Source organism: Colossoma macropomum, unplaced genomic scaffold, assembly GCF_904425465.1.
Source record: "Colossoma macropomum unplaced genomic scaffold, Colossoma_macropomum, whole genome shotgun sequence".
NCBI classification, from domain to species: domain Eukaryota; kingdom Metazoa; phylum Chordata; class Actinopteri; order Characiformes; family Serrasalmidae; genus Colossoma; species Colossoma macropomum.
In genome coordinates this window covers 7,810,802-7,836,625 of record NW_023494809.1, presented here as the reverse complement: position 1 = coordinate 7,836,625, position 25,824 = coordinate 7,810,802, and the positions used below count along the sequence as shown (strand labels likewise).

Genomic DNA, 25,824 nt, shown 5'->3' with positions numbered 1-25,824 from the left:
TAAAAATTCGTATTATTGTTCGGACATTTATCTTAAAAAGCCTTCCTTTGGGTTTGTGCTCTTCAGTTCCAATGTGCGTGGAATAAATTCCCGTTACATTCAAGTTTACAACGTTTAATATAAAGAACTCACTGAGGACGGTTTGTTATGACTGCGACGACAGGCGGTGCTCGTCACAGCAAAGTAGTCGTCTCCGCCCCCTATCACACGATCACGCCCACTCGCTGGGTATATTTGATAAAGCGCAGAGACGTATGACAGTGCAAGTTTGTTCATAGCGCAGAGCAGCACCCGAGAAAAGTGTAGTAGGAGAAAAAACAGAGGGAGAAAGTGAACACAGAGCAGAGGAGTGCACAGAGAAGTGAGGGAAGGTATTCAGAACCAAATAAAAGAGCAAAACCAAAATGGACCCCAGCAAGTCACCAAGTGCCCCACCGGCTGGCTGGAATCCAGGAGAGAAGTCGGGCATGGATCAGCCTCCCCCATACCAGGACTACAGTGCTGGGTACAGTCAACCTCCAGGCTACCCCAACCAGACTGGCTACCCTCAGGGCCAGCCTTATGGAGCTCCGTATCAGGGTCAGGGTCCGTACCCTGGTCAGCCCGCTGTGACTGTGCAGCCCACAATCTATGTGGCCGCCGGTCCACTGGCTCAGCCCTTGCCCGACTACCTGGGCTACTCCATCTTCACCATGCTGTGCTGCTGCTTGCCACTGGGCGTTGCTGCTCTGGTCTTCTCGGTGAACGTAAGTAGCTGTGGCTTTATAGAGACTATATGGGATAACATAGGAGTTAGCACTGACCATCAGCAAGAGGCAAAGTGCGCTGTCCAAAGAAAAAAAATCTCCAAAGTGTTAACTTTACAGGAGAGGGCAAAAACTGGCTTCACTTTCGACGCAATTTAATGTAAAGAGATTTTATTCCAAGCAGTTTTGGAGCATTTTCTGTTGGGCCAGTCATTATGAAACCGCGTCTGAAGTCAAATTATGCAGAAAACTAAAAATCGAAAAAAATGGAGATGCTTGTTTTTTTTGTTTTTTTTGGACAGCAACGTTATGGAAAAATAATTAATTTACGGTTTTGTTCTAAGAATATTGACCACCTACATATGTATTATACAGCTGTCTCTTTCCTTGAATTCCTTGAAGACTTTTTAAAGCTATCTGGCTTAGTTTTCTACAGGTTTTCTGCCCGAAGTGTTTCGAATAGCATCAGCGGGCAAAATACTCAGCTCTGCTTGAGCAGATTGTAAACAGCAGCGCCACTACGCGGCCTATGTGAAGAAGCTAATTCGCTTACTTACGTAGCTTTTTATACTTCCAGAATGTATAGATATTTTAAAACACCTTTATTTTAAGACACAGTGGAGATCATAGAAGTGTACATTCACTTAAGAATACGTTGAAAAGTTAAGAGGAACTGAAAAGTAACGTAACCTAGCAAAACTAAGAGAGCTAACCTAGCTTAGGTTAAACGGCTAAGCGTTAGCTATCTATATGTTTACAAGCGTGAAGCGGATGGGATATAGCTAGTTCAAACTGTATATAACGTAACTCTAAAATCACTCACTTAATTTGCTTTTTTCACTTGGATTTAAGCTGATACTCATTTTTACCTCATGAACCTTAAATTTCAGCTAGATATCATCATTCTGCCAGTAACACTTGCTAAGTTAGCGTTTGAAATTACATAGAAAAGAGTTAGCTAAGTGGTTTATAACTAAATGTGTGGTTTTGTTTAATATACTGTTTAATATGTCCTTTAATATATAACTGTTAACTCAAGTAGACATGAAAAGCGCATATTAATAATATTATAATAGTGTAATAATATAATAGTGTATTAACAGGTAGACATGAATAGTGACAGGTACAGGTATGCAGTGATAGGTGTGCCAACTTTATCTTAGCGTCCAGCAGTGTAAATGTTATTTGTGTTAATGTAAAATTATAATTCATGTAAAAATATAATTAACCAAGTAAACATTTATGACATCTATGTTCGCTTTAGCTGGAATGATTTTTGACTCTCAGCAAATATTCCCCAGCATGTTTGCGCACAGAAAGGCATTCAGCGTTATCATGTTTGTTGACGCTGTGCATCAAGGCACTCCATTGTTTGAGGAAGAGCTAAGGGAGGGGCTGCTCAGCGCCATGAATGCCAATTTGTCTATGAGCGATGGGTCAGTTTACATCATGTTGGGTCATCTTTGTGGCAGACATGGCTTCATTTTTCCCGACATGCAGGACTGTAGAGCTGAATAACATCTCAATCAAGTCTGGATGGTCTGTGGCGTCTCAGCGTTGCTTTTAAACAACGGGCTATTTTGATTAAAGACAAGTTGAAAGTGGTCTTTGCTGTGCATTTCTTATGATTGAGCAAGATTTCCTTCTGTAACATCACTTCCTAGAAACACAGGAAAACATGACAGCATGTCAGCTGCAAAAACATTCTCCTTCAAGACTACACTCTTAGGATGGTTCTTCGGGGGTTCTTTGGTAAAGAAAACGGTCATATAGAACCATGAACACTCAAAGAATCTTTTACGTGATTAAATGCTCATTTTCATTATTAAATGGCTCTTCAGATGGAAGGAGAATGTGCTGTAGATGAAAAAGGTTTTTGAAAAGGGTTCTTCTGATTTTACGATGTCAAGCCTGTCACAATAGAGGAACCATTTTTGGTGCTTTGTAGCACCATGCAAAGAACTCTTCAGTCATGCAAAGGGTTATTTGAGTCTTGGGTTTATATAGAACCATTATTTTGCTTTTTTTGAACCCCTGAAGAACCATCTTTTGTAAGTGTGTATAGAGTAGAGAGTTTTGATTTTATATTAAACAGAGATTGGAGGACAGGAGGTTATGAAGGCTCGCACATACTCACACGTTAGGTAGGTGCAATAATGCTTAGGTTTACTGTAACAATAACCCGACTTCTTTTTTCCTGAAGTCTTTTTCTCTTGCTTTTGCCGTGAAAGTGGCCTAAAAATAAAATAAAATACATATTAATGTCAAGCTTTCAACAATGAACAGATCATGTTCCAGAAACTACAGAAAGTACTCGTCAGAATAATGTAGTACTTCATTTTTGACAAAATCTGGAAATTTTTCTAATTCTGCTGACTGTCCGTGTTTCAGAACACCATGTGTGTTTCATGATTCAATCGAATCCTGAGGAATAAAATCATGTCCCACCCACATTTATTTCTTACCCAAATCTATTAAAATGAGTGAGTGCCTTTATATGCACTGAGTTATCTGATAACTGCAGAAAATCTGATTTTGTAATCCGATCAACATGCTAGCATGCACTTGAGTAATCAGATAATGGGAAAACTCTGGATCAGCGTTAGTCGGGCAGTAATCGGGTTTCTGCTTTGCAACCGACCAGTAAACTCACAGAAGAAGACGTGACAAAAACATAACGTAAAGCTCAAACTTCACGTCACGGCTTTTTTAAAAACATTGTGCCACTTTATCTGAAAATATGAACATACGTCATCTAGAAGACGAAGAATATTTAAATCCTTTATTTCATGTTTGGTTTCAGTGCCTCTCCAAAGTCTTTTGCTACTGTCTTGCGGCAACACTGCTTACTTATATATGGTACCGCTGGCTGTTCTCGCGCATGCTCAGACTAGGAAGATGAAAGAAATCAGAGTAAGAGTTTACATGTGCTGAGAAATCTGATTACTGAGCTAAAATCCAGCTCTCTTTATCGGATTTCTTAATCGGATTTCTAGATCGTAGTATGGTATTTACATGACCATTTGAATAATCGATTGATAACTGCAGAAATCCTATTATGATTGGATTATTAAGCGCGTGTAAAGGCAATCATTGATTTTAATGGATCTCAGGCACATTTTACGGCACAGTTCCTTAGAGAATCAGATGGATGACAAATTCAAGGAAAAACCAATATAAACTGTCAAAAATGGAGGAAGAAAGACTTTTTCACCTTTTCCTACCTCTCTGTAGTCACCACTGACCTCTCAAATGGTCAAATTGTCTTGGTAATGAGGGTCTAATAATAATAATAATAATACTAATAATAATACTTATATAGCGCTTTTCAAGAACTCAAAGACGCTTACAGGTTTTCGAAATACAGAACAGTAAAGACGAACATGAGAACATGAAGCACAGTCATAACATCACAAGCAAAACATAGCAGGACTTGGCAAAGGGCTGGTTTAGGATTGAGAACAGTTATAAGCAATAGAAAAGAGAAGTTTTAAGTTTAGATTTAAAAGTGGAGACAGAGTTGGCCTGTTGAATATGTGAGTGAAGAGAGTTGCAGAGTCGGGGAGCCAGTCTAGAGAAAACACGATCACCGTACGCATGTAGATTGGAAGGTGGGACAGTGAGTAAACCAGCAGAGGAAGACCTGAGAGTGCGAGTTGGTTTGTAGAGAATAAGTAGATCAGAGAGGTAAGAAGGAGCAAGGTTATGTAGAGCTTTGTATGTGAGGAGAAGAATTGTGAATTGTATGCGGTATTTTACAGGAAGCCAGTGGTGATGTTGCAGAATGGGTGTAATATGCTGATGTGCACGGGTGCGGGTGAGAAGGCGAGCAGCGGAGTCCTGTACCATCTGAAGTTTGCATAAATGGGAGGAGTTAATACCAGCAAGTAGAGAGTTACAATAGTCCAGGCGACTAGAAATGAATGCATGAATAAGGGTTTCTGCAGCAGACTGAGAGAGTGACGATCGAATTTTTGCAATGTTACAGAGATGGAAAAAAGAGGTTTTAATGATTGATGTGTGCACTGAAAGAGAGAGTTGAGTCAAAGAGAACGTCCAGATTTCGTACCAGAGGGGAAGGGGACAGAGTTACATTGTCGATGGAAAGAGAGAAAGGAGAAGTTTTAGAGAGAGTTGATTTGGATCCTATAAGAATAAGTTCTGTTTTGTCACTATTTAACATGAGAAAGTTGTGCTTCATCCATGTTTTAATTTCTGTTATGCAGTTTTCAAGCTGGGTGAGGGGTGGATTTATAATAGACTGAGTGCTAATGTAAATCTGTGTGTCATCCGCATAACAGTGAAAGTACAGCTTGGAACTACGTATTATGTGGCCAAGAGGAAGCATCTACACAATAAACAAAAGTGGTCCAAGGACTGAGCCTTGAGGGACCCGCTGAGTAACCACAGACGTGTGAGAAGTAAGGCCACTGAGGGTGACAAACTGTTTTCTGTCAGTCAGATATGACTTAAACCACTCCAGGACAGTGCCCCTAATGCCCAGATCATGCAGCCTTGATGGGAGGATTGAGTGGCTCACCGTATCAAAGGCTGCACTCAAGTCAAGTAGTAGAAGGATGCTAAGGGCACCAATATCGGCAGACACCAGGAGGTCATTAGTGACCTTTATTAAGGCAGTTTCTGTGCTATGAGAGGGACGAAATCCGGACTGGATAGAGAAGCGAGTTATTGACAAGAATTGTGAGATGAGGGACCAGGGCAGAAAGACAAGCTTTAGTTAAGGTTGTTGGAAGGGGATCAAGAGAACAAGTTGTAGTTTTAGAAGTAGTTTTGGTGTTTATAATGGAAGAAGAATCAACAGTGTTAAAGGTAGAGAGATTAGAAGAGGGAGGGCTGGGGCTTATAGAATGGACAGTCAGGGAGGAAAGGGAAGAGGTATTGTTAGTAGGGGATAGCAGAAAGCTGTTGATTCGTGCAATTTTGGATTCAAACAAATGTAAAAATGAGTCGCAGAGTGCAGGGGAGGCAGCCACAGAGGTTTCAGGGGCTTTAAATAATTTGGTACCTGTTGAAAAAAGATGACGGGAGTTTGTGTTCGAATTATTAATGAGACCAGAGAGATTAGAGAGGCTGATTTAGCTGAATGCAGGGCATCTCTATAAGCTAAGAGGTGTTGTTTGTAAGCCTCCGCATGAACAGAGAGTTTTGTTTTCCTGAAAAGCCTTTCCAACCGGCGACCACTTTGCTTCATGGAGCGGAGTTCATTGGTATACCAGGGAGAGGAGGTGAGGAAGTTTTAGATTTCCAAGGTGCTAGTGCATTAAGAGAGTCAGAAAGTGCAGCATTAAGCATAGTAGCATGGTCATCAGGAGAAGAAGGAGCAAAATCAGTAGGAAACACAGTAGAAATGGACTGGCTAAGAGTAAGTAATGTCTGTTTAGTCTCTGTTCCTATTGAAACACTAGTTGGGCAGCCAGTTGAGGAGTCTATATGGCTGAAGCTCCTGCTCTTCGTTTCCCGATAATGAACCGTCTTTCCCAGATAGCAAGAACATCTCAGTTCACTGGCCTGATAAGGTCAACACACCTGACTGTATGCCACTGCTGGTCCACCCTCGGACCACCCAGATTAGTGCTAAATTGGTTAAAGCTGTATATCCTGTATTATTCTTCATATTGCTGTCAAATTATTTACTAAACTAGTTTACAAAAGATAATGAAAGAAAGAAAGGAAGGAAAAATAAGTAAATTGGACTGTGAGTGAAAAATGAGGGTGTTTTGTCTAATAGTGGGCTGCCTGGAAAACGCTGAGCAAAAAGCTAGTGGGCCACCAGCTTTGCCATCAGCGGCTTGATGTGGTCAGTACCCTGCTGACTGTATGCCACTGCTGGTCCACCCTTGGGCCACTCAGATTGCTGTCCCGAATACAGAGTCTTACTAGCTTTTAAAGCCTCAAACAGATTTTACATGCAAAGACAAATATTACAAACAATTGAGAGAAAAACAAATGATTGACTAGGCCTGATATAAAATGATTTTGTTGCTGACACTGTGTCAGATTGGTTAAAGCTGGATATCTCACATAATTTTTGATATTGTTAAAATAATTTATAAAGAAAGACAGAAGAAAGAATTGAAGAAAAAAATAAGTCAGTTGCACTCTCAGTGGAAAATGAGTGATGAACCTTTTTTGTCTGATACTCTGCTTGAACAGCAGTGCCCTGAAAACGCTGAGTAAAAAGCCAGTAGGCTGCCAGCTTTGCTGTCAGCAGGCCAGCAGTGGCACGCTATCCTCTTGCTATCTGGGTTCACTTGGATCTTTTGCTTTGTTTGTTCCAAGTTTGAGATCGACTGAGCCTGTTCAGCATTTTTGCTGTTAGTGGATTAAATGTATCATGCAGTCATTTGTCTGGAAGCATCTTCAGGTATGTTCCTCCTTGTCATGAAATGGCATCAAAATGCATGGTAATGAAATTGGTTTCAGGGTAAACCATGGTAAAATTCCAGCTGGTTACTATTACTGTTATAGATTTTTATTATCATTAAAGCTATGCTCAATTGCCATGCTTTGTCGAACTTACATTAAATGCTGTCCAGCATCAGCCAAAGTTCGCAACAGTCTCAGCACACAAGAGTATAGAGAGAAACTTGATTGATGGTCATTCTGTCTGTAGAACATGCAGAAAGCAAATTGCTGTAACCACCTCCCTTTACTTTATAGTGACCATGTTCTGATGAATTGTGCTGTGTCATAATGTCCTATCGTAGCGTATATTTACAGGTAGCTCCTCTAGGTTGGATATTTAGATATATTTAGATTAAATCACCTTAATCAAAAAGGCCTGCCACCATTAAAACTATGAAACTGAAAATAAGAAGCCACATGGCCACATTCCCAGAAAAATTTTGACATGCTGGCTCTCACTTCATGTATCCTGTATGATTGAAATTGTCGCTCACCTGTGAGACAGTTACTCTTCTGTTTTCTTACACATTGCATTAATGCACGAGCATTGCTGAGCGCACGCTTTCAACCACAATTTCTAACCCTGTTTACTGGCATCTTTACCACAGATCTGAACGCAGACGTCTCTTTAGTCTCTGTTCCTATTGAAACACAAGTTGAGCAGCCAGTTGAGTAGTCTTTGTGGTTGAAGCTCCTGCTATTCGTTTCCCATATCTCGGTCTGCTGGCCTGACTGTATGCCACTGCTGGTACACCCTCAGACCATGCAGATTACTGTCCTGAATACGTAGTCTTACTAGCTTTTGAAGCCTCAAACAGATTTTACATGCAAAGACTAGTTTTACAAACAATTGAGAGAAAAACAAATGATTGACTAGGCCTGATATAAAATGATTTTGTTGCTGACACTGTGTCAGATTGGTTAAAGCTGGATATCTGGCATTATTTATGATATTGTTAAAATTAATTAGGAACCTAGTTTACAAAGGATAACAAGAGAAAGAAATGAAGGAAAAATGTCATTTTGTCTGATACTCTGCTTGAACAGCAGTGCCCTGAAAACACTGAGCAAAAAGCCAGTAGGCTGTCAGCGGGCCAGCAGTGGCACGCTATCCTCTTGCTATCTGGGTTCAAAGTCACTTAGATCTTTTCCTTTGTTTGTTCCAAGTTTGACGTTGCCTGGGCCTGTTCTGCATTTTTATTCATGCCAAGATGGTACGACAGGATGTTAGTGGCTTAAATGTATCATGCAGTCACTTGTCTGGAAGCATCTTCAGTTATGTTGCTCCTTGTGATGAAAGAGTTACTGGTGCAAAAAAAAAAAGTACGAAACTGTCACTGGGGCAGTACCCTTCTTGCCACTGGGGTGGTACCCTCAAGGCTGCATGTCAGTACCTTTAGTCAGGGAACATAATTGTACCATACATTACAATTTCTAAGTTGTATTGACTCCATACCCAACGTCTCATCTCCAGGCTTTTTATTTTATTGTTCTGCATTAAAACATTAGATTATAAAATGGTACAAATATGTACTTCTACATTAGGAAAAACTTATTTAGGGTACACAGTTGGACCTTAAAACCACTGTTGTAGCTTTGAGGGAACACATTGTTTGTACGTCAATGAACAAAAAATGTACTTGCAAGGAACCTCAAGTTTCAGATTTGAATTATCATTAAAGCCATGGTTGATTTCCACCCTCTGTAAAACTCACATTAAATACTATCCAGCATCAGCCAAAGTTAGCAACAGTCTCAGAATGCAACATGTTTCGTTTTGTGTCAGTGTAAACATGGCGGAGGCCAGTGACAGCACTCCGGAGATTTTTCAGCCTGCAAAGAGGACTGAATCTGAAGTGTGGTCCTATTTTGGTTCTTATGAGGATAGAGGGAAACTTGATTGAAGATGATCACCCTGTCTGCACAACATGCAGAAAGGAAATGGCTGCGGAAGGAGGAAACACTTCAAATCTTATGATTCATCTTCCTGACCACCTCTCTTTACTTAATAGTGAATGTGTTTTCATGAATTGTACTGTGTCGAAATGACGTATCATGGCATATATTTACAGGTAGCATAACTTTATAAACGTCTAGGTAGGATATTTTGATAGCTTAAATCACCTTAATCCAAAAAGCCGACCAGCATTAAAACTATGGAGCTAAAAATAAGATTATTTGTCAGCTTCTTGTTAGAGGTTTCCCAGTCCACCTTAAGTGGTGCAGCAGTTATTATAACGTCTCAGGCGCCAGAATGTAACTGCTGCACCATTTATGGTGGAATGGGAGAATTCCAACAAGAAGCCGGCGAATAGGAAGCCGAATTCGGCCTCCTATAAAACTACAGGTAGGACAGTTTGATAGTCTCAGTGTCCTTATCAAAAAATGTTACCAGCAATAAAAGAATAATTAAGTTATTTTGATAGCCTGAATCAGTTTATCAGCAGGTAAGTAGTAATTACAAGATGATTGGTCATTTTAACATCGAATTAAACCACAATAAAATGTTTGAACCGTTTGAGCCTCTCATGGCCACATGGTGCCACCTTTAACGTTACTGCACATTTGATATGGTTTTCATGTGTTTACATAATATAAAAATTGGTGAAATTTTAGTGAAAGTCAAGAACTATAACTTCATTCAGAGGTCTGGGATTTTAACTGTTAAAGGGAAGTGTGGGGGTGGAATTTCCTGTGTAAGAGAACTTTACATGTGGGCTGCTGGCTTTACCCTGTGGCAGATTGCCTATAGTTTGAATTTGTTTTTCAATTTTTAACCAACCAGAACGAACAAAGTTGATATGAATGCGCACCTGTCACGAAATGAAGTTCGTTTTTACCTGAGGGAAGCAGCAACTTCCTTAACCAGCTCATATTACCCATTACTGCTCGTATTGCCCATATTAATTGCTAACAAACTGTTCCTCTTCTAAAATGAAGAGGAACGGGTTAGGTTTAGAGAAGTTTTTGCTTTGTTTTGCAGTTGTTTGATATATCAGAACTCAAGGCTAAAGGAGTGAATGACTCATCAAGTGTTTTTCAGTGATTGTACCACTAAATCTAAAACAGAGAAATATTCAGAAGAGAACTATCTCAGTTAAACCAATGAAACATCTAGTAGGAAGTTGTGTAATTCAGTGAAACATGCTGTGCTTATTGCTTGTCCATTTGAAGGCAGGGATTTTCCAGCTTTTCAGCTGACATCACAAGGGCCAAAATTCTTGTTGACTAAATATATATTATCTCCGCAGCTTTGTGTCAGCGTCCTTTTTTATGTTTAACTAACCTTCAGCGTACTGCGTGTGGATTGACAACGTGACCAACCTCCACCCACCCACATAGAACCAGTAGGGTAATTAAACCTGACATTATTCAGTTCAAACTACATATCATAACTAAGGGGAACTAGATAAAGCACATGTGGATTTAGTGGTCGAACGTCGTTGAGCTAATATTTGAGCACCAAGCAGTTCAGACAAGCCTAAATAGTTGTTAGCTTACTTTGCCTTGCGGAAATGAGATGTCTTTCCATGCTGTTTCACATAAAGAGATCAACTGTCACAGGTATTGGAGTTGGGTACTCTGGAGAAGTACAGTGTCACATCAAAGGTTTGGATCCTACCAAATTATTTGCAGTTTTATAATGCCTGTAAATAGAGTTGGTACAGTAGCACTTTTTCCTTCTCCAACTCTGAATTGCTTCACTTATGATGAGCATCTGAAAGTAGAGTACCTTGCTTACAGTGGGGAACTCTAGTCTGAAAAATCTAGGCTTGTAATTTATTTATTATTCATTTTTATTTAAAAATGCTGTCATGCTTGTTGTCTTTAAACTCTGCAGGTTTTGTACAATCCCAGTGGTGTCAACCAATTCTGACTGCTAGCCTAGCTACTGATCTATAGGCTAATAAATACAGCCAAGCTACCATTAGCATATAAATGCCAGAGATATGTTTTTAAATAAGCCAACTTGAGGTGAGATATCTTGTTAGTCAGATGGCTTCTTTGCTAACTTTAGCTTTTAGCTTGTTGTCCTCCTCATCTGCTAAGGCATTTCTGTCGTTTGAGCAAATCCATTCTTTTTTACTTAGAAACTACTAAGCTTTAAATTGAGCTAATTTTCATTGAATTACTTATGATGAGCATCTGAAAGTAGGATATCATGCTCACACTCAGTGGGGAGCCCTTTTTGGGATTTTTGGGAACTGAAAAAATGATGAAGTGTTATTAGTAATATTTAAACTCGGCAAGACGTGCAGTTTTTGTAATACTCTTATGTGTTTTGGTTTGAAACGAAAGAGTTCAATAGAAATGCTCAACAGAAAACTGTACAATGAGGATTTTATCCCTTATGGTGTTTAGACAGAAGCGGCTGAGTGAGCTCTCCCATTGGTTAGGCCCTCAGGAGCTTAACCGAAGGCCTTACACATTAAACTACCAACCTAGTAAGGAACTGACAGAGGAATCAACCGATCACGTTTTGATTTCCAATGAATGGGACCAACTTTGTGAGTAAAAAGGTCACTCTGGGCATTCTGGAAGTCAACGCTACATTGCTGATGATATAAACCGTATTCTAAGCATGTTTCTAAGATTGTATTCAAAGTAAGTTTCAGTCAGTTGTTAGAAACGGAAAACAGGGTTCTCTACTGAAAAACGATCACACTGCTACATACAAGAGAAAATATATATTAACATATATAAAAAACCTCAAATAAAATATATAGGGTGTCTTTTATAAGCTTCAAAAGCCTGTGCTTAATCTAGAATGGCCAAGAAACGTTCATGTTCATGCTTGGTGCTAGAATATTATTAAAAATATGGGCATTAGCTGAAAATAGCAGTATCATTAGGGTGTATTTTTTTTTGAACATGCTAACAACATGATATGACACAGTGTGAGTGAGTGCTATTTTGGGATAGATTTGTTACAGGATTAGACCAGATTCATTATTTTTTTTCCTGCTATTTTTCCTGATGTCAGCCTGGTACCGATATCTAGTATCAGATTTATGCCATCTCTACTTGAGATTGGTCATTTATGAGTTTTGTTGTTTTCTTTTTCTTTAGAATTATGGGTGGTTAGGATTCCAGACTTGAATAAAGTCTCGACATGGACATGATTATTTTAGACTTTTCTCACTCATGAGGCCGCTACACTCTGAACGCCATGCAAAAAATGACACAAAAATGAGGAATATTTGGACAAGATTTTTCCACATCAAAACCGTACACACCGCAATTACACTCACATCAAAAATATATGTATTGGCAGAATATATATCAACGATATTAAAACCGTCCATGCTTCTCACGAAATGAGCAAACTGAAAGTGTCCAGGATGTTTTTCAAGTGAAAGGAGAATGGGGGGTTTCTCCCCCTCGTTTTAGGACCTAAAACTTGGAGTGCTTTCACTCACAGTTGGGATCTCAGCTGAGTCTGAGCTGATTTTGGAGATGCAGCTCCACACAAGACTAACCACAAAACAAACAGCCTGAATGTCTGAGTGCAAGTAAGGTCAGGTTCTTTGCTCTCAGCAGAACAGACAACAGGTCACACCGGGCAGTTTCCATTTTGTAGAAGTGAAAGTAGCATGAAGTGTTTCAGCACTTCATTCAGAAGCTGAAACCTTGAGTTCTTTCACATTTAAAAACAGCAAATTTTTGAAATTCTACATTTCTTGATGATGCCGTAATATGTCCAGGGAGATCTTGAGCAATTAGGGAACAATTCCAGTAGACAGAATGTCACATACAGAGTGTAGTAACTCAGTGGGGGTTTTAAAATATGAATATGAACATTCTCCCTGTGTCTCGAGTTAGCCACTTGTGAAATTAAGTAGTGAGAAATGAAACAGGATGTGTGGTGTACAAGATGTACTAAATCCAGTGAAAATGTGTGGAACGTTGAACAGTTGGCGTTCAGGGGTCACAGACTAACCTTAAGCTGCATTTCGGAATTTCAGAAGTGAGTCAGATTTCTTTGTCTTTCCTTAACTGCATTTCTATTCAGTGTTATTCGTGTTAGTCTATTTGCAATATACAGAAGGGGAATGCTCAGGACCTTCAAGAGCTGGACAGATGGCCTAACATGTCAGATTAACCACTAAGTAGAAACTAACAGTGGAATACAGTCACTTTTTGATTTCCAAATTTGGGGGACCACTTTCTTGAGAAACAAATCGCTCTAGTCCTTGTCAAAGTACAAGATACGTCACTTACTGCAGGTATGAGTGGTAGCCTGACTAATGCATTACAGTTTGTTGTTAGAAATGGAAAACAGCAGTTGCAGCTCTTTGCCAGGACTCTGTACTGAGTCACTGTAAAACTGTGTCAAGGTAAAATATATGATAATGTATGTTACAGGCTTAAAATAATACATGGAATATCTCTTACAAGCTTTAATTATCCATGTTTAATCTGAAATCATCCAAAAAGAATGTGCATCTGCATTAGTTGAGCACTAACATACTACTACTAGAATCCCTTAGGGATGCAAGCAGAAGTTAGCATTATTATGAAGGTGTTTTTTTCTCATTTTATTGACATTTATGGCCAGAACTGAAGGCCTAGCTGTAATAATCATAGTTCACTATGATTTTAAAGTATTATAATAGCAACTGCTATTATGCTTATAATAGCACGTTATGTTTGAGCTAGCTTTAGTGGTAATCATTTCTGTTTAGTGCAAAATGTAAACTAGTGAAGATCTGTAATCTAGATCCCATGTATCAAACACAAGGCCCACGGGCCACATCAGGCCTGAGACATACTATCCGGCCTGCAAAAACACCTTCATTTTCTATTAATATTAGCTTGTTTTAGAATGCGCAGCACTACAATCCCCAGCAATCCACAGTTTTCGTTTGCTTCTTCCTTTCTTTCTTTTTTCTTTTATTGAGTTATTTTTTCTTTTTTCATTTTTTTTCCTTTCTGTTTTTTATTTTTTCTTTCTATTGCTTCTTTCCATTTTTCTTTTTTCTTTCTTTCTGTCTTACTTTCTTTCTTTTTCTTTCTTTATTTCTTTCCTTCTGTCTTTCTTTTTTCCGTCTTCCTTCGTTTCATTAGTTTCTCTTATTTCTTTTTCACTCTTCTTTCTCTTTTCTGTTTTTTTCTCAGTTCTTTCTTTTTTCTTCTATTGATTCTATTTTTCTTGCTGTCATTCTTTTCTTTCTTTTCTCTTTTTTGTGTTCTATCACTTTTTTCTTTCTTTTTTTACTTTCTTTGTGTTTTATTCTGCTCTTTTTTCTTTCACTCTTTCTTTCTCTTTTCTGTGTTCTTTTTTCTGTTGCTTCTTCTGTTGATTTCTTCTTTTTCATTTTTTATTTTTTTTGTCTCTTTTTGGTGTTCTTTAATGTTTGTTTTTGTTCTTTCTTTCTTTCTTTCTTTCTTTGACTCTTTCTTTCTTTCTTTCTTCTCTCACTGTTTATGTGTGGAGACTTATCTGTAACTCTGCAGTAAAACTAACCTCACCGTGCGCAGACTGTACTTTAGCCTGGCCAGCTCTCACTGTGAATTATTTATAAGCTCAGAAAGGTGATGATTACAGTCACCAAAAGGAAGATTACAATAAGGTGTGAATTCTGTGACTCATGATTACAGCTCAGTAACTGAAAAACACAGTGAAATGGTACAAAGCAGTCCTCAGGGTGGCTGTTGAGAAATATCTGTCGATAAGTTTGCAGATGGCAGCAATATGGAAAGACGAGAACACGACCATAAGCATCTTGTACTAGAACCTGTTTAAGTATGTGAAATATCCATATTACTTTTTACCCGCGTTAGTTTGTGCCCCTCTCTCTCCTACTCTTTTTTTCATGTACACTTTGTGAGAGGGTAACGTTACCCTGCGTGCTGAAGTGATTGTGAAAACAGGTTGGGGGTTTTTTTATGGTAAGGCATGCAGCAACTGGTAAGTCACTGAAGGGAAGTGATGAGGGTGGGAAAGGAATTTGACTTTCGAATCTCAGAAATACAAGCTGGCAGACCCCAGAGGTGGGGGGTGGTTGAGGGGTCAGAAAGCTTTTTTTGAGCAAATAAATATATATATATATATATATATATATATATATATATATATATATATATATATATATATTTATACACACTTAATTTAAACTGCAGTCCCACGGTAATAAACTATTTAAATAAGTAATGAAGTGTTCAGACCTTACATATTTACAAGCATTATGTCATGATCTATTTAAACCCAGGACATAGTAATAAGCTAAATATATACAAAATCATCATTTATAAACCTTTTTGCATTTTTTTTTCAATGTTGTTTTTAAGACCTTTTAATTTATTTTGAGTTGAAAGATTCAGATTTATCATAAGTTTCATTTTTGAATGAATAAACTATTAAAACATGCTGTCCCATGTTTTCATGTCACTACCAAAACCACAAAAGGTAATGTGACCAGAGGTGCCCAAACTATACATAATACACATAAAACATGTTTTTAACACACTTTTACTACATATAGAAACATATATGTAACTTACTGTATTATTTTATATTACTATAATTACATATAGTACACATTTTAAATACATATAGGCTCACTTTAATCTTCTCACTACAGACCATCATATGAACCTTTATGCTTATTGTAAAGGGCTTCAGTGGTTCACGCCGAAGCTGACGTGATTACGTTGGTCTGCTGTAATTCAGTGTTACACAAGCAGTCAGTAACAAATGAAAGGCTAATGTGCAGCCACTCTGTGTTTACATTGGTGACTGGACTTTCCTTCCAATCTCTAACGAACAGCTTCCCTGTTAGGGGCCTCTAGCTCTGCTGAAACTGGCAGACAGCTGGACACCATCAAACATTTTTTGAGGCCTGGTTGAAGATGTTTTTTAGCTGCCTTCTATCCATTCAGGAAGACTTTGGGTATGGGCCTGCCACCTGTCTAACTAAACGTCTAACTAAATACATCAGCAAGGCATCTGGAAAGTGGAAAATTTGAAGAATGTGGAAAGTCCGAAGCATTTAATCAGCATTTCCACATGCACACTTGTCATGTGGAGAGTGTTTAAAAATACTGAACTAAGTATCCATCATGTCGTAATAATGAAATATGGCATGGCGTAATAATGACGTTCTAGTTCATATGCGTGAACTGTGATCATCCTACATTCTTGCACATTTACAACAGCTAATGGATTTGGAAATCACCTCAATGCCACTATTACTCACCACTAAAGGATTAGGCCTCAAAATACATTTGTTTACAAATGTGCAAAAAGTTATTTTTATTCATTAATATTACTAAACTGGGTGATTCAAAAAGATTCATCTGATTTCAAAATGATTTATTTCACTTGTAAATCATTACAGAACAATGCAGTGAATTGTAAATAGTTTAATGAGCATAAAGTTTATTATGTAATTTTACAAGTGCTCAATATGAACCTCCTCCAGCTGTTCGGACAACATCAACACCATAGTCAAATTCATCCCATACTCGATTGAACATGTCAGGGTGTCACTGTACTCACGGCTCTTTCTGCGCGATTTCGGAGATCATCCAGGGTTGTGGAACCAACGCTGAACGCCCTGAGCTGTTGGAGATTCACTGACAATGAAAATCACATTGCACAGTTATGACGGATTCACTCTTATTGAAGTGGAGAACGCAAAACGCTTTCTTCTCATGGGGTCTCCATCTCCTCTCAGACTGAAGGGAGCCATCTTCCGGTGACAGTCAGAAACTATGACCCCCCCTCTTTCAATTTTGTATGTGATTGGTTCCTAGGCGCCTCACAGTTGTAAAAATATGGTGCTTTGAAATCGGATGAATCTTTTTGAATCACCCTGTATTAATAAGTGTGTATGCATATGGACTGGAAATGGTCTACTATGAAAGCAGTTCAGTGACATCATGTGTCATGTTTAGGTCCTTGTGTGAGACATAAATAACTGTTTTGGCATTTTGACTGTTCTGCCTTTAGAAAGAAAAGAAGGAAAGTGTAATGTGAATGCAATGACACATTGCTGCTGTTGGAACAAAACCTTGTATTTCTATTTGTGTCATTTTTCAGTTTTTGACATAATTTGAAAATGCCTATTGCCCTTTTCATTATGTGTGTATATTTAATGATGAATGGGCCAAAAGAAACAGCCCAGAAGTACTTGGGAAAAAAGTCTAGTTACAGTGACTTGCATTAGAAGTAGAGTAGTTTTTTCCTTCTCCTGTAAAGTTACCACTTTGGAGATACAAGCTTTTGTTCCAGACAGCAGCGATATAAAGACACATCACTCTTCACAACATTACAGAAGTGCCCAGCAGGACATTCTGTTCTGTTTTTTTTTTTTTTAACAGATCTCATCATAAGATAGATTTTATGGCTCTTATATGTACTATTATATATATAATAGTATATATAAGAGCAATAAAACACCATTTGCCAGTAGAAGCACTATATAAACTTAAATAAACTTAAATACACAAATACACATTTAAAAATTACTGTAAAAGATAACAAGACATTTTGTTTTTAATGAGTTTATAATATGTAGTTTAGAAGAAAACATCACAAATAAATCCTTACTGCCCTAATAAATAGCTTTACTTAAAATTCTCAGATGCCATCGCTTTTAAACAGTACTGCATGTTCCTGAGGGAAAATCTTAGACAGTTTCTATAAAACGTATTGCCTTATCTCTCCGCCTGTCAAAATCAAAGTCAGCCCCTGTGACTCAGACCTTTGGAGCAACCTTTGAGCCAGATAGATTCACTGGGTTACAAATTATTGACAGATCATTATTAACAGATAATCATTAACAGAAAATAGCGCCAGTGCTGAGAAGTGACGTCAGGGCCCAGTATTGAATTATACATAGGATTCTTTACCAGAACCCATGTGAATAGTCTAACAGTGACAATAGTCTCACTTTGAAGAGCAGCAAAACTTTGTGGGTCTTTAATTTTGCAAGGCTGAGGTCTTCACTCTAGGCCTAATGAAGTCCTAGATATGTTACTGACTGTGAGTACAGGTGCTGGTGTAACGAGGTTTCAGTTAATTGTTAGAAATAGAAAACAGTGGCAGCTGTACGGCAGCATTTTTTACTCAAAGAGTCATACAAGGTTAAATATATGTTAATCTGTCTGTTACAAGCTTCATATCTGTGTGTAATCTGGAATAGCCAAAAATGTTCCAGTGCTAAATTAGCACTATCATACTGCTAGAAATCCCATAGAACCACAATTAGCTTTAATTAAATACATTATATGTATTTGAGCTGGATTAGTTTTATCTGGGGAGATGCTGTAATTGACCAATGAGATCTGTGACTTTAATCCAGTACAAATCCGCAATGTCTGTTGTTCTTAGAAGTCTGCTAAGTAATAATTCCAGAGCGAGCCACCTATAATTCCCTGAACTAAGAGCTCCCTCATCAGGAGAATTCCTGTTCACATCGACATCACAGTAATTAATTATTATAAATTAATAGTTAATAATAAACAGTGCCTCCATTTTTTTCAGGACCTTAAGACAGGCCTAACAGGTAAAATGGAGCTTGATCTGACCCAATTCCTTATTCCTTAAATTCATGACAATGTGTGATGGTAGAATTACACGAAGACAAGAAATGAAATGTAATACACTATTCATGGGGCACCTACACATTTCACCGACAGGAGCTGTTATGGCATCCCATTCTAAACCCAAACTGTTCCCACAAAGTTGGAAGCACACTTGTCGAAAATGTCTTGGTCTCCTGAAACAGTAAAATTTCCCTTGACTGGAACTAAGGGGCCAAGACCAACCCCTGAAAAACAACCCCATAGCATTATCGTTAAACCAGACTTGTCCATCAGATTGCCAATTGGAGGAGCCTGATTCATCACTCCACAGAATACATTTCCACTGCTCCAGAGTCCAGAGTCGGTGCTTCTCATTGTGCATTTTGATCTCAGGCCTGTGTGTAGCTGCTGGGCCATGGAAATCCATTTTGTGAAGCTCCTGATGTACAGTTCTTTTGCTGATGTTGCTTCCAGAGGAAATTTTGAACTCTTTAGTGAGGGATTCAACAAAGGATAGGCACTGTGCACTTTAGCACTCGGCAGCCCTGTCTGTGAGTTTGCGTGGTCTACCGCTGCCTGGCTAAGCTGTTGCACCTTGATGCTTCCATTTCACAGTAATAGCACACAGTTGACTGGTCTATCAGGACAGAAATGTCACAGACCGACAGGCAGACGTTTTAGGAGGGGTGTCCCAATACTTTTGTCCATATAGTGTATCTCGAAAGTACCCCTTGCAATGCAGTGTGTTTTCTTTTGTGTTGGGTGGCATTTTGTAAGTTGAATGAACCCACTTTACTAGCCTAATGCTAGTCTGTCTGCCACTTAGCACAAGTAGTTATTATTATGAAATGTGGTGCCTGTCGCACAGCGCTGACGTGATGTTTTTATCTGGGGTAGTTGGGGTAATTTAAGAGAGATTAGACAGATCCTTTATTTCATGCAAATCAGCTAGTCCAATCACACACAAATTACTTGTTACCAAATCTCTAGTAAAACAAATCCAACTCAAATGGGGCTTTAGAGTTGTTTTTTTTCATGTTTCTTGATTGAGCTGTATTGCTGCATTTACAATGTTAAAAAAAAAGTTTTGTGCTTCATAACCAAATTGGCTATGAAATGGTGCACCTGACTCTGGCATGCAGCCATGTACAGTGTCGTGAAAACGTAAGGCTAAAACAGCATTGCACTAGCTGCAAAACATGGTGGTGGTAGTGTAATGATGTACGTGGGCTTTGCTGCTGTAGGGCCTGGGCGACTTGCCATAATTGATTGAACTATGAAGTGTGCTGTCCACCAGAAAATCTTGCAGCAGAATGTCTAGTCATGAGTCTGTGATCTGAAGTTTAAGCACAGTTGATTTATGCAAGAAAACAACAATGTGGTTAAATTAAAGTGAAGTAAAATAAAAGTAAAACCAGTTAGTGTGTCAAATATGCGAACATGGAAGAAGTCGTTTTCACGTTGTTTTTTGTAAATGATGTTATGATCATGGTGATACCTTTACTGTAATAATGGCAGCATTCCTGTTAGTGTTTGGAACAATAGTATTAGCGTCTGTTTTATCCTAAAATGTTAAGAACACATGCTTATACTTCTAATGGTGTGATTTACATGAAGAGGTACTGTCTGCAGTAAAAGTTGGTGAACCCTTAACAGTTCTGCTGTTTTTTTGATTGCTGTTTGACAAACACAGAGTCTATCTTTACATCATAAAGTAATGGGGGATAAAATGGGGCATAAAGGCCCAGTCACACTTAGACAATATTACAAGCCAAATTACATTAATTTCAATGGAATTCGCCACAATGAGCAAACAAATCATCTGCAGCTTTGGTGAAACACAAATTTGCGTCCTTTACCAGTAGTGCTACTGCTTTGGCTGTGTTGACCTCTAAATTGGCTGTCCTTCATATAGCAACACTGAAGATCCAAAAATGGAGGAAAACCTAATTAAACCACAATCTCTGCACAAGTCTTTTACCATTTCCTCCCCACTGGGCTTTAAATAAACACTGAAAGAGAGACTGCATGGTCCACAGTCACCCATGAGACTGTATTATTACCTTTACTTTTACGGTTTTACTGTTTGTTTTAGATGAGTTAGCCACTTTGCTAACTGCAGTGTTAGCTCTTTGGCTATCTGCAGCTGCACGCAAGTTGCCACACTGCTGCCAACCATGGCAGTTATCTACACCTTTTTGCTACACGTCAGTGTGTAGCACTGTGCTGTAAAAAATGTATAGTCATCTGATTTAAGTGTGCTCACTTTTGTGTTTTTACTGTTTACAGTTAGTATGTTAGCCAGCTTGCTAACTGCTATGTTACCTCCTTGGCTGCACCTGCACACAAGTCACTTAACTACCACCCAACCAACCACGCTGATTACCTTCATTTTTTTGCTACAGATCAGTGTGTAGCATCATGCTGTGGCGAGTTCATAGTTTTCTGATGTAATTACGTTCACTTTTGTGTTTTTACTGTTTATGGTTGGCGAGTTAGCCAGCTTGCTAACTGCTATGTTAACTCCTTGGCCACAACTGCACTCAAGTCACTTAACTACCACCCTACCACACTGATTATCTACATTTTTTGGGACGACTTGGTGTGCAGCACAAAACTCCTACAAATATATAATATGTATAATATGGTGAGTTAGCTAGCTAGCTTTTGTCCATCTTCTGGACCTGCCTAAGTCCATTTCACACGACGCAAATTGCAAATGTGCAGTGTGATTTAGACTTAGTAGCCATAGTTTGCCATTGCTATGTAGGACTAAAATTACTTTGTGTACTGAAAACCTTGTTGTGCAGTTTTGCTGCTTTAAACAGTTTGTAGATCCCAAGAGGACTTTAGATGTTTACTCTCTGACAGGTAATAAATATCATTATCTAACAGATAACAGATAATAAACAGGTAAGTCCTGATGGACGTGTGTCAAACACAGGTTCTCGAGGGCCACAGGGCTTGGAGATGTTTTCATCTTTGCCAAGTTTAGCACTTTAAGGCCTTGATTAGGAGCTGACGAGTTGAATCAGCTGTGTTAAGTGACATGAATGCTAAACATCTGGTTCTCTAGGACCGAAACCTTGAACTCCTGTGTTAATCCAACAACGCCTTTATGTAAACAGTAGTATTGTGGACCTGTCTCAGTCATCAAATATCGCAGTGATGGTTAGCTGCCAGCTGCTCACTGGAGCCTAACCCTTAACAGGCAAGAGTGAGCAGCAACAAAAGCCTACGTGTTAGAATTTGTTTGCATATAGCCGAGCAGAATGTCAGCGGAATACGACATCTCAGTGCCTTAAACTGGCTCGTCTCTACATTTAAAGCAAACGTCCTCTCTTAGCTAGCAGTTCTCTTTTCAAACGTTTTGTTTTTGGTCCTGTTTGCTTGTTTGTTATTTGTTGACATTTATATTTGATGGACCCGTTTGATGGAAAACCAAATTTCTTTGAAATAAGAGTTGTGGTGTGGTATGTAAACGTTGTCAAAACAGACTGTTCGCTACCCAGACCATACAGTCCATATATGGAAACTAAGCTGCTTTTGTGAGATAACACATCCATGTACACATTTATTTATGGATGTATTTATAGAGACCTATTCAGCCTACAGCGGTTAGTGTTTCAGCCTGGACTGCTTTTGAATAAGGCACACGCTGCCAATTGGAAGAGAGGTCATTTACATATGTCAGTCTTAAAGGTACAGTAACCAGGCATAAAGAGAGGTTGGAAAATGGTCATGTAAAAAGGAATGATGACCATAACCAAGGCTTAATTTATAACTGATGAGGTCTCATATCACTGAATAGTCACTGATGCGGCAGGTCAGTAGGTGGTCATGTCCAAAACTCTGGTTTTGGTATGGCGGCGGTCAAGACGACTGATTGTATCCCAGCACCTGCCAAATTCAAGGAATTTGGTTTTGGTTACAGGAGCTCACAGTGCACAGTACCAGACAGACATTTACATGTAGTGAATAAAATAAAATGAATATAAAATATAACAAAATAAAATAAAATAAAACATGCATTCCTAACATCACTCACTCACTCAAACACACACACACACACACACACACAGTCATACCTGTAAACCTTACATTGTGCAAAGTATGGGTCTAACGTTAAAGTGCTGAGTGCAGCAGCAGTTAAAGGGTGTGTAGTGGCAGAGAAAGGAATCAGTGAGGTAACAGTCCGATAAGTGGGGTAATAAGGCAGATAAGTAAGATTCTAGAATAAACGCTGGTTTGAGGCGGCAGTTCCAGAGGATGGAGTTGAATTAGGTACTATTTACCAGTATTTATGAAGTGCAGTTTGAAGCTGGAATATTGTTTTTGTGTAATATTTTAACTGTTCAAGAGAGTGATGGCTTGTGGGACGAAGCTCTTTTGTAGCCTGGATGTCCTACAAAAATTACTAGTTTGTAAATGACTGGTTTGCCTTCTGTTTCATCATGTATGGAGCTGCGTCTCCAAAAGCAGCTCAAACTGAGTCACAACCATGCTGTGCGTGAAAACACTCAAAGTTTCAGCTCCTAAATGAGACTCTTTACTCTCTTTTCACTTTTCCGAAATAAAAAGAAGCCATACGGCCTTTTTGTGAGGAGCAAAATTGGAAGTCATTGCTGTGTTGATTCTTCGTGTCGTGTTCAATGTACCAGCCTTAGTGAATGTGCTCTTAGGCCTCAAACGTTACCTCACAGATGAGTTTCCCATTACTAAACAGCTGCTAAAGCATGGGTAGCTGTTAAGCTGAAGTCACAAGCCAGTGGTTTAGCTCAGCGTTGCTGAGTGCTTTTGAGAAATGAACAGTCACAGCAGTAGAGATGCACTTGCGAGTGATAAATAGCGTCAGTGGCAATTTTATTACTGTTTCTGTCTCCAAACACACTCTAACAGGGGTTGAAAGTGATAGTGAATGCGTGCCATGGCACGAGGTGTTTTTAGTTGTTATATGTATATTAAGTAGCTTGCAGAAAATATTATGTGTTTAATATGTGAACAAAGTGCCAAATTAAGCCCTGCATAAAACGACACAAACGTCGCAGGAAAACAGAAAGATATGAGAAATATGTAGGATAAATGTGCTTGTTTATGGTGCATGTTTCTTGAAGTTCTCAGATTCGCCACAATCTGTGAATGTGAACACAGAATGTTTGTAACACTTGGAGAAGTATCAGAGTGGTAGATGACCAAAGAGGGGATTTTAAAAAGATGTAATATTTCAGGGAAGGTATAATCCACCTGACTTTAATAGAGAATAGCTTGCAAATTGAAAAGATGCAAATTAGCCACCAACAGTACACAGTACAGCTGAACACAGAGCTATGTACAAAGGGTTTAGCTTTTGGCTACAGCCAAGATAGGCCATAATTCTTTATCAGTTCATCTGCCAAGCTGTTCTGTAAACATTTTCTACTAATTTGCACCCGTTTTAGTACAAAATGTAAACTTTAGGGGCATGATAATTCTAAAAAACCCTGGGTACAGCTAAGAAAACTTACAGAGCAAGAGTTGGTCATTTTTATATCATATTGGAGAATGTTTGGAACTCATGATGGACGCTGCTAGGAACTCTTTGACCAAACACATGAAGATGCAAAGGCAGAGTTCTTTAGAGACACAGTGCTATAACTGCTTTGTGTCATTCAGGGATGACTTTGCTTTCTATTTGTTTAAACATACTGGCTGTATTTCTGTACTGTTTTTATAGGCAAAACCTAAACATGCAAAATCTTGTGAGATTCTAAGACTGTAAACGCAGTGGTTTGTAACGTTGATGACATTTGCTGAAAACATGCTTTGCTCTGTTCTTGCTCTGCTGCTTCTCACCTTTGATACTTGGATGTGTGAACATTTGATGGGAGGTTTAACAGATGTGCTTTTCTCAGCTCTGACGTCAGAGCTTCCTTTGGTTTCCAGCAACCTCTTGCAGGTGTTCTAAAGAAGCAGTTTCACTGAGTCAAATCACGTTTGACGTTCTCTCTGTTCTCTTTGTTCTTTCAGACTCGAGATGCCAACATGTCCGGCAACAGACCTCAGGCTGAGAGGAGCTCACGGATGGCGCGCATCTTGAACAACACAGCGCTGGGGATTGGAATCGTCTTCATCGTCCTGTACTTGGTGCTTTACATCACAGTCATTGCGGTCTCGCACTAAACCACCATCCATCATCATCACCACGCACCTTCATCTTGACCTTAACGAAAGCCAGTTAAAGACGAAGGGGGTTTCTGAAGACCATACAAATAGTTTATTTGTTTATTTTGAATATGCATTTGTTTTTGATATATCAACATTTGTGTATTAATCGTTTGTTTAAAATTACTGCACGTAATGCAGCTCTCTTCATAAGCTTTGTAGATGTTTGTCGCTTAGCAATTCAGATAAATTAGATGATTTGAATGAAACATATACAAAAAGGAATGTTTTCTGAAATGAGTGCATTTTGATTAAAATGCATTTCCAGCATGCAGTGATAAAGCTAAAACAGATGTTACGCATGGATAGTGAATTAAACTTGCTTTTGATTTCAAAATGCAAAATATCTATGTTGAATAAAGGCTTTTTGTAATAAGTGATGGGGAAGTTGTTTTTGCATTTTACACAGCAAATTAAATATTCTATTCTGAAACTCTTATTACAGTGCTGTAAAAAAATTGTTCCTCTATTTTTGCATATTTGTCACATGTGGTTTCAGATCCTCTTACAAAATGTAATATAAGGTAAGGAGAACAGGAGGAAACACAAGACAGTTTTTAAATGATCGTTTTATTTTATAAAGAGAACAATTTTTCTATATCACCCCACAATTAAAATTAGTTGTGCCACTTTTAGCAGCTACAACCAAACACTTCTTATAACTGTGGAGGAATTCTGGCCCACTCTTCTTAGCAGAATAGCTTTAAATCAGCCACAATGCAGGTTTAAGGTCCTGCCACAGTGTCTCTACAGGGTCTTGACTAGGCTGCTCCAAAACCTTCATTCTGTTTCTTAACCCAACTGCAGTTGAGCTGCAGATCACGGACTGATGACCACACATTCTCCAGCAAGATTAGTCTTTTTTCAGGTAGACAGCAGAATTCATGGTGTTGACAGTTATGGTGAGTATTCCAGGTCC

General features: G+C 38.7%; 1 protein-coding gene across 1 annotated transcript; it reads left to right on the top strand.

Annotated features, from left to right (window-relative positions):
• Positions 1-243: 243 nt before the first annotated feature.
• LOC118798568 (synapse differentiation-inducing gene protein 1-like) lies at positions 244-25,285 on the top strand. The gene is made up of 2 exons (XM_036557948.1): positions 244-746; positions 24,711-25,285. The coding sequence occupies exons 1-2, from the start codon at positions 405-407 to the stop codon at positions 24,861-24,863; spliced, it is 495 nt and encodes a 164-aa protein (XP_036413841.1). The 5' UTR covers positions 244-404; the 3' UTR covers positions 24,864-25,285.
• The last annotated feature ends 539 nt before the right edge of the window (positions 25,286-25,824 follow it).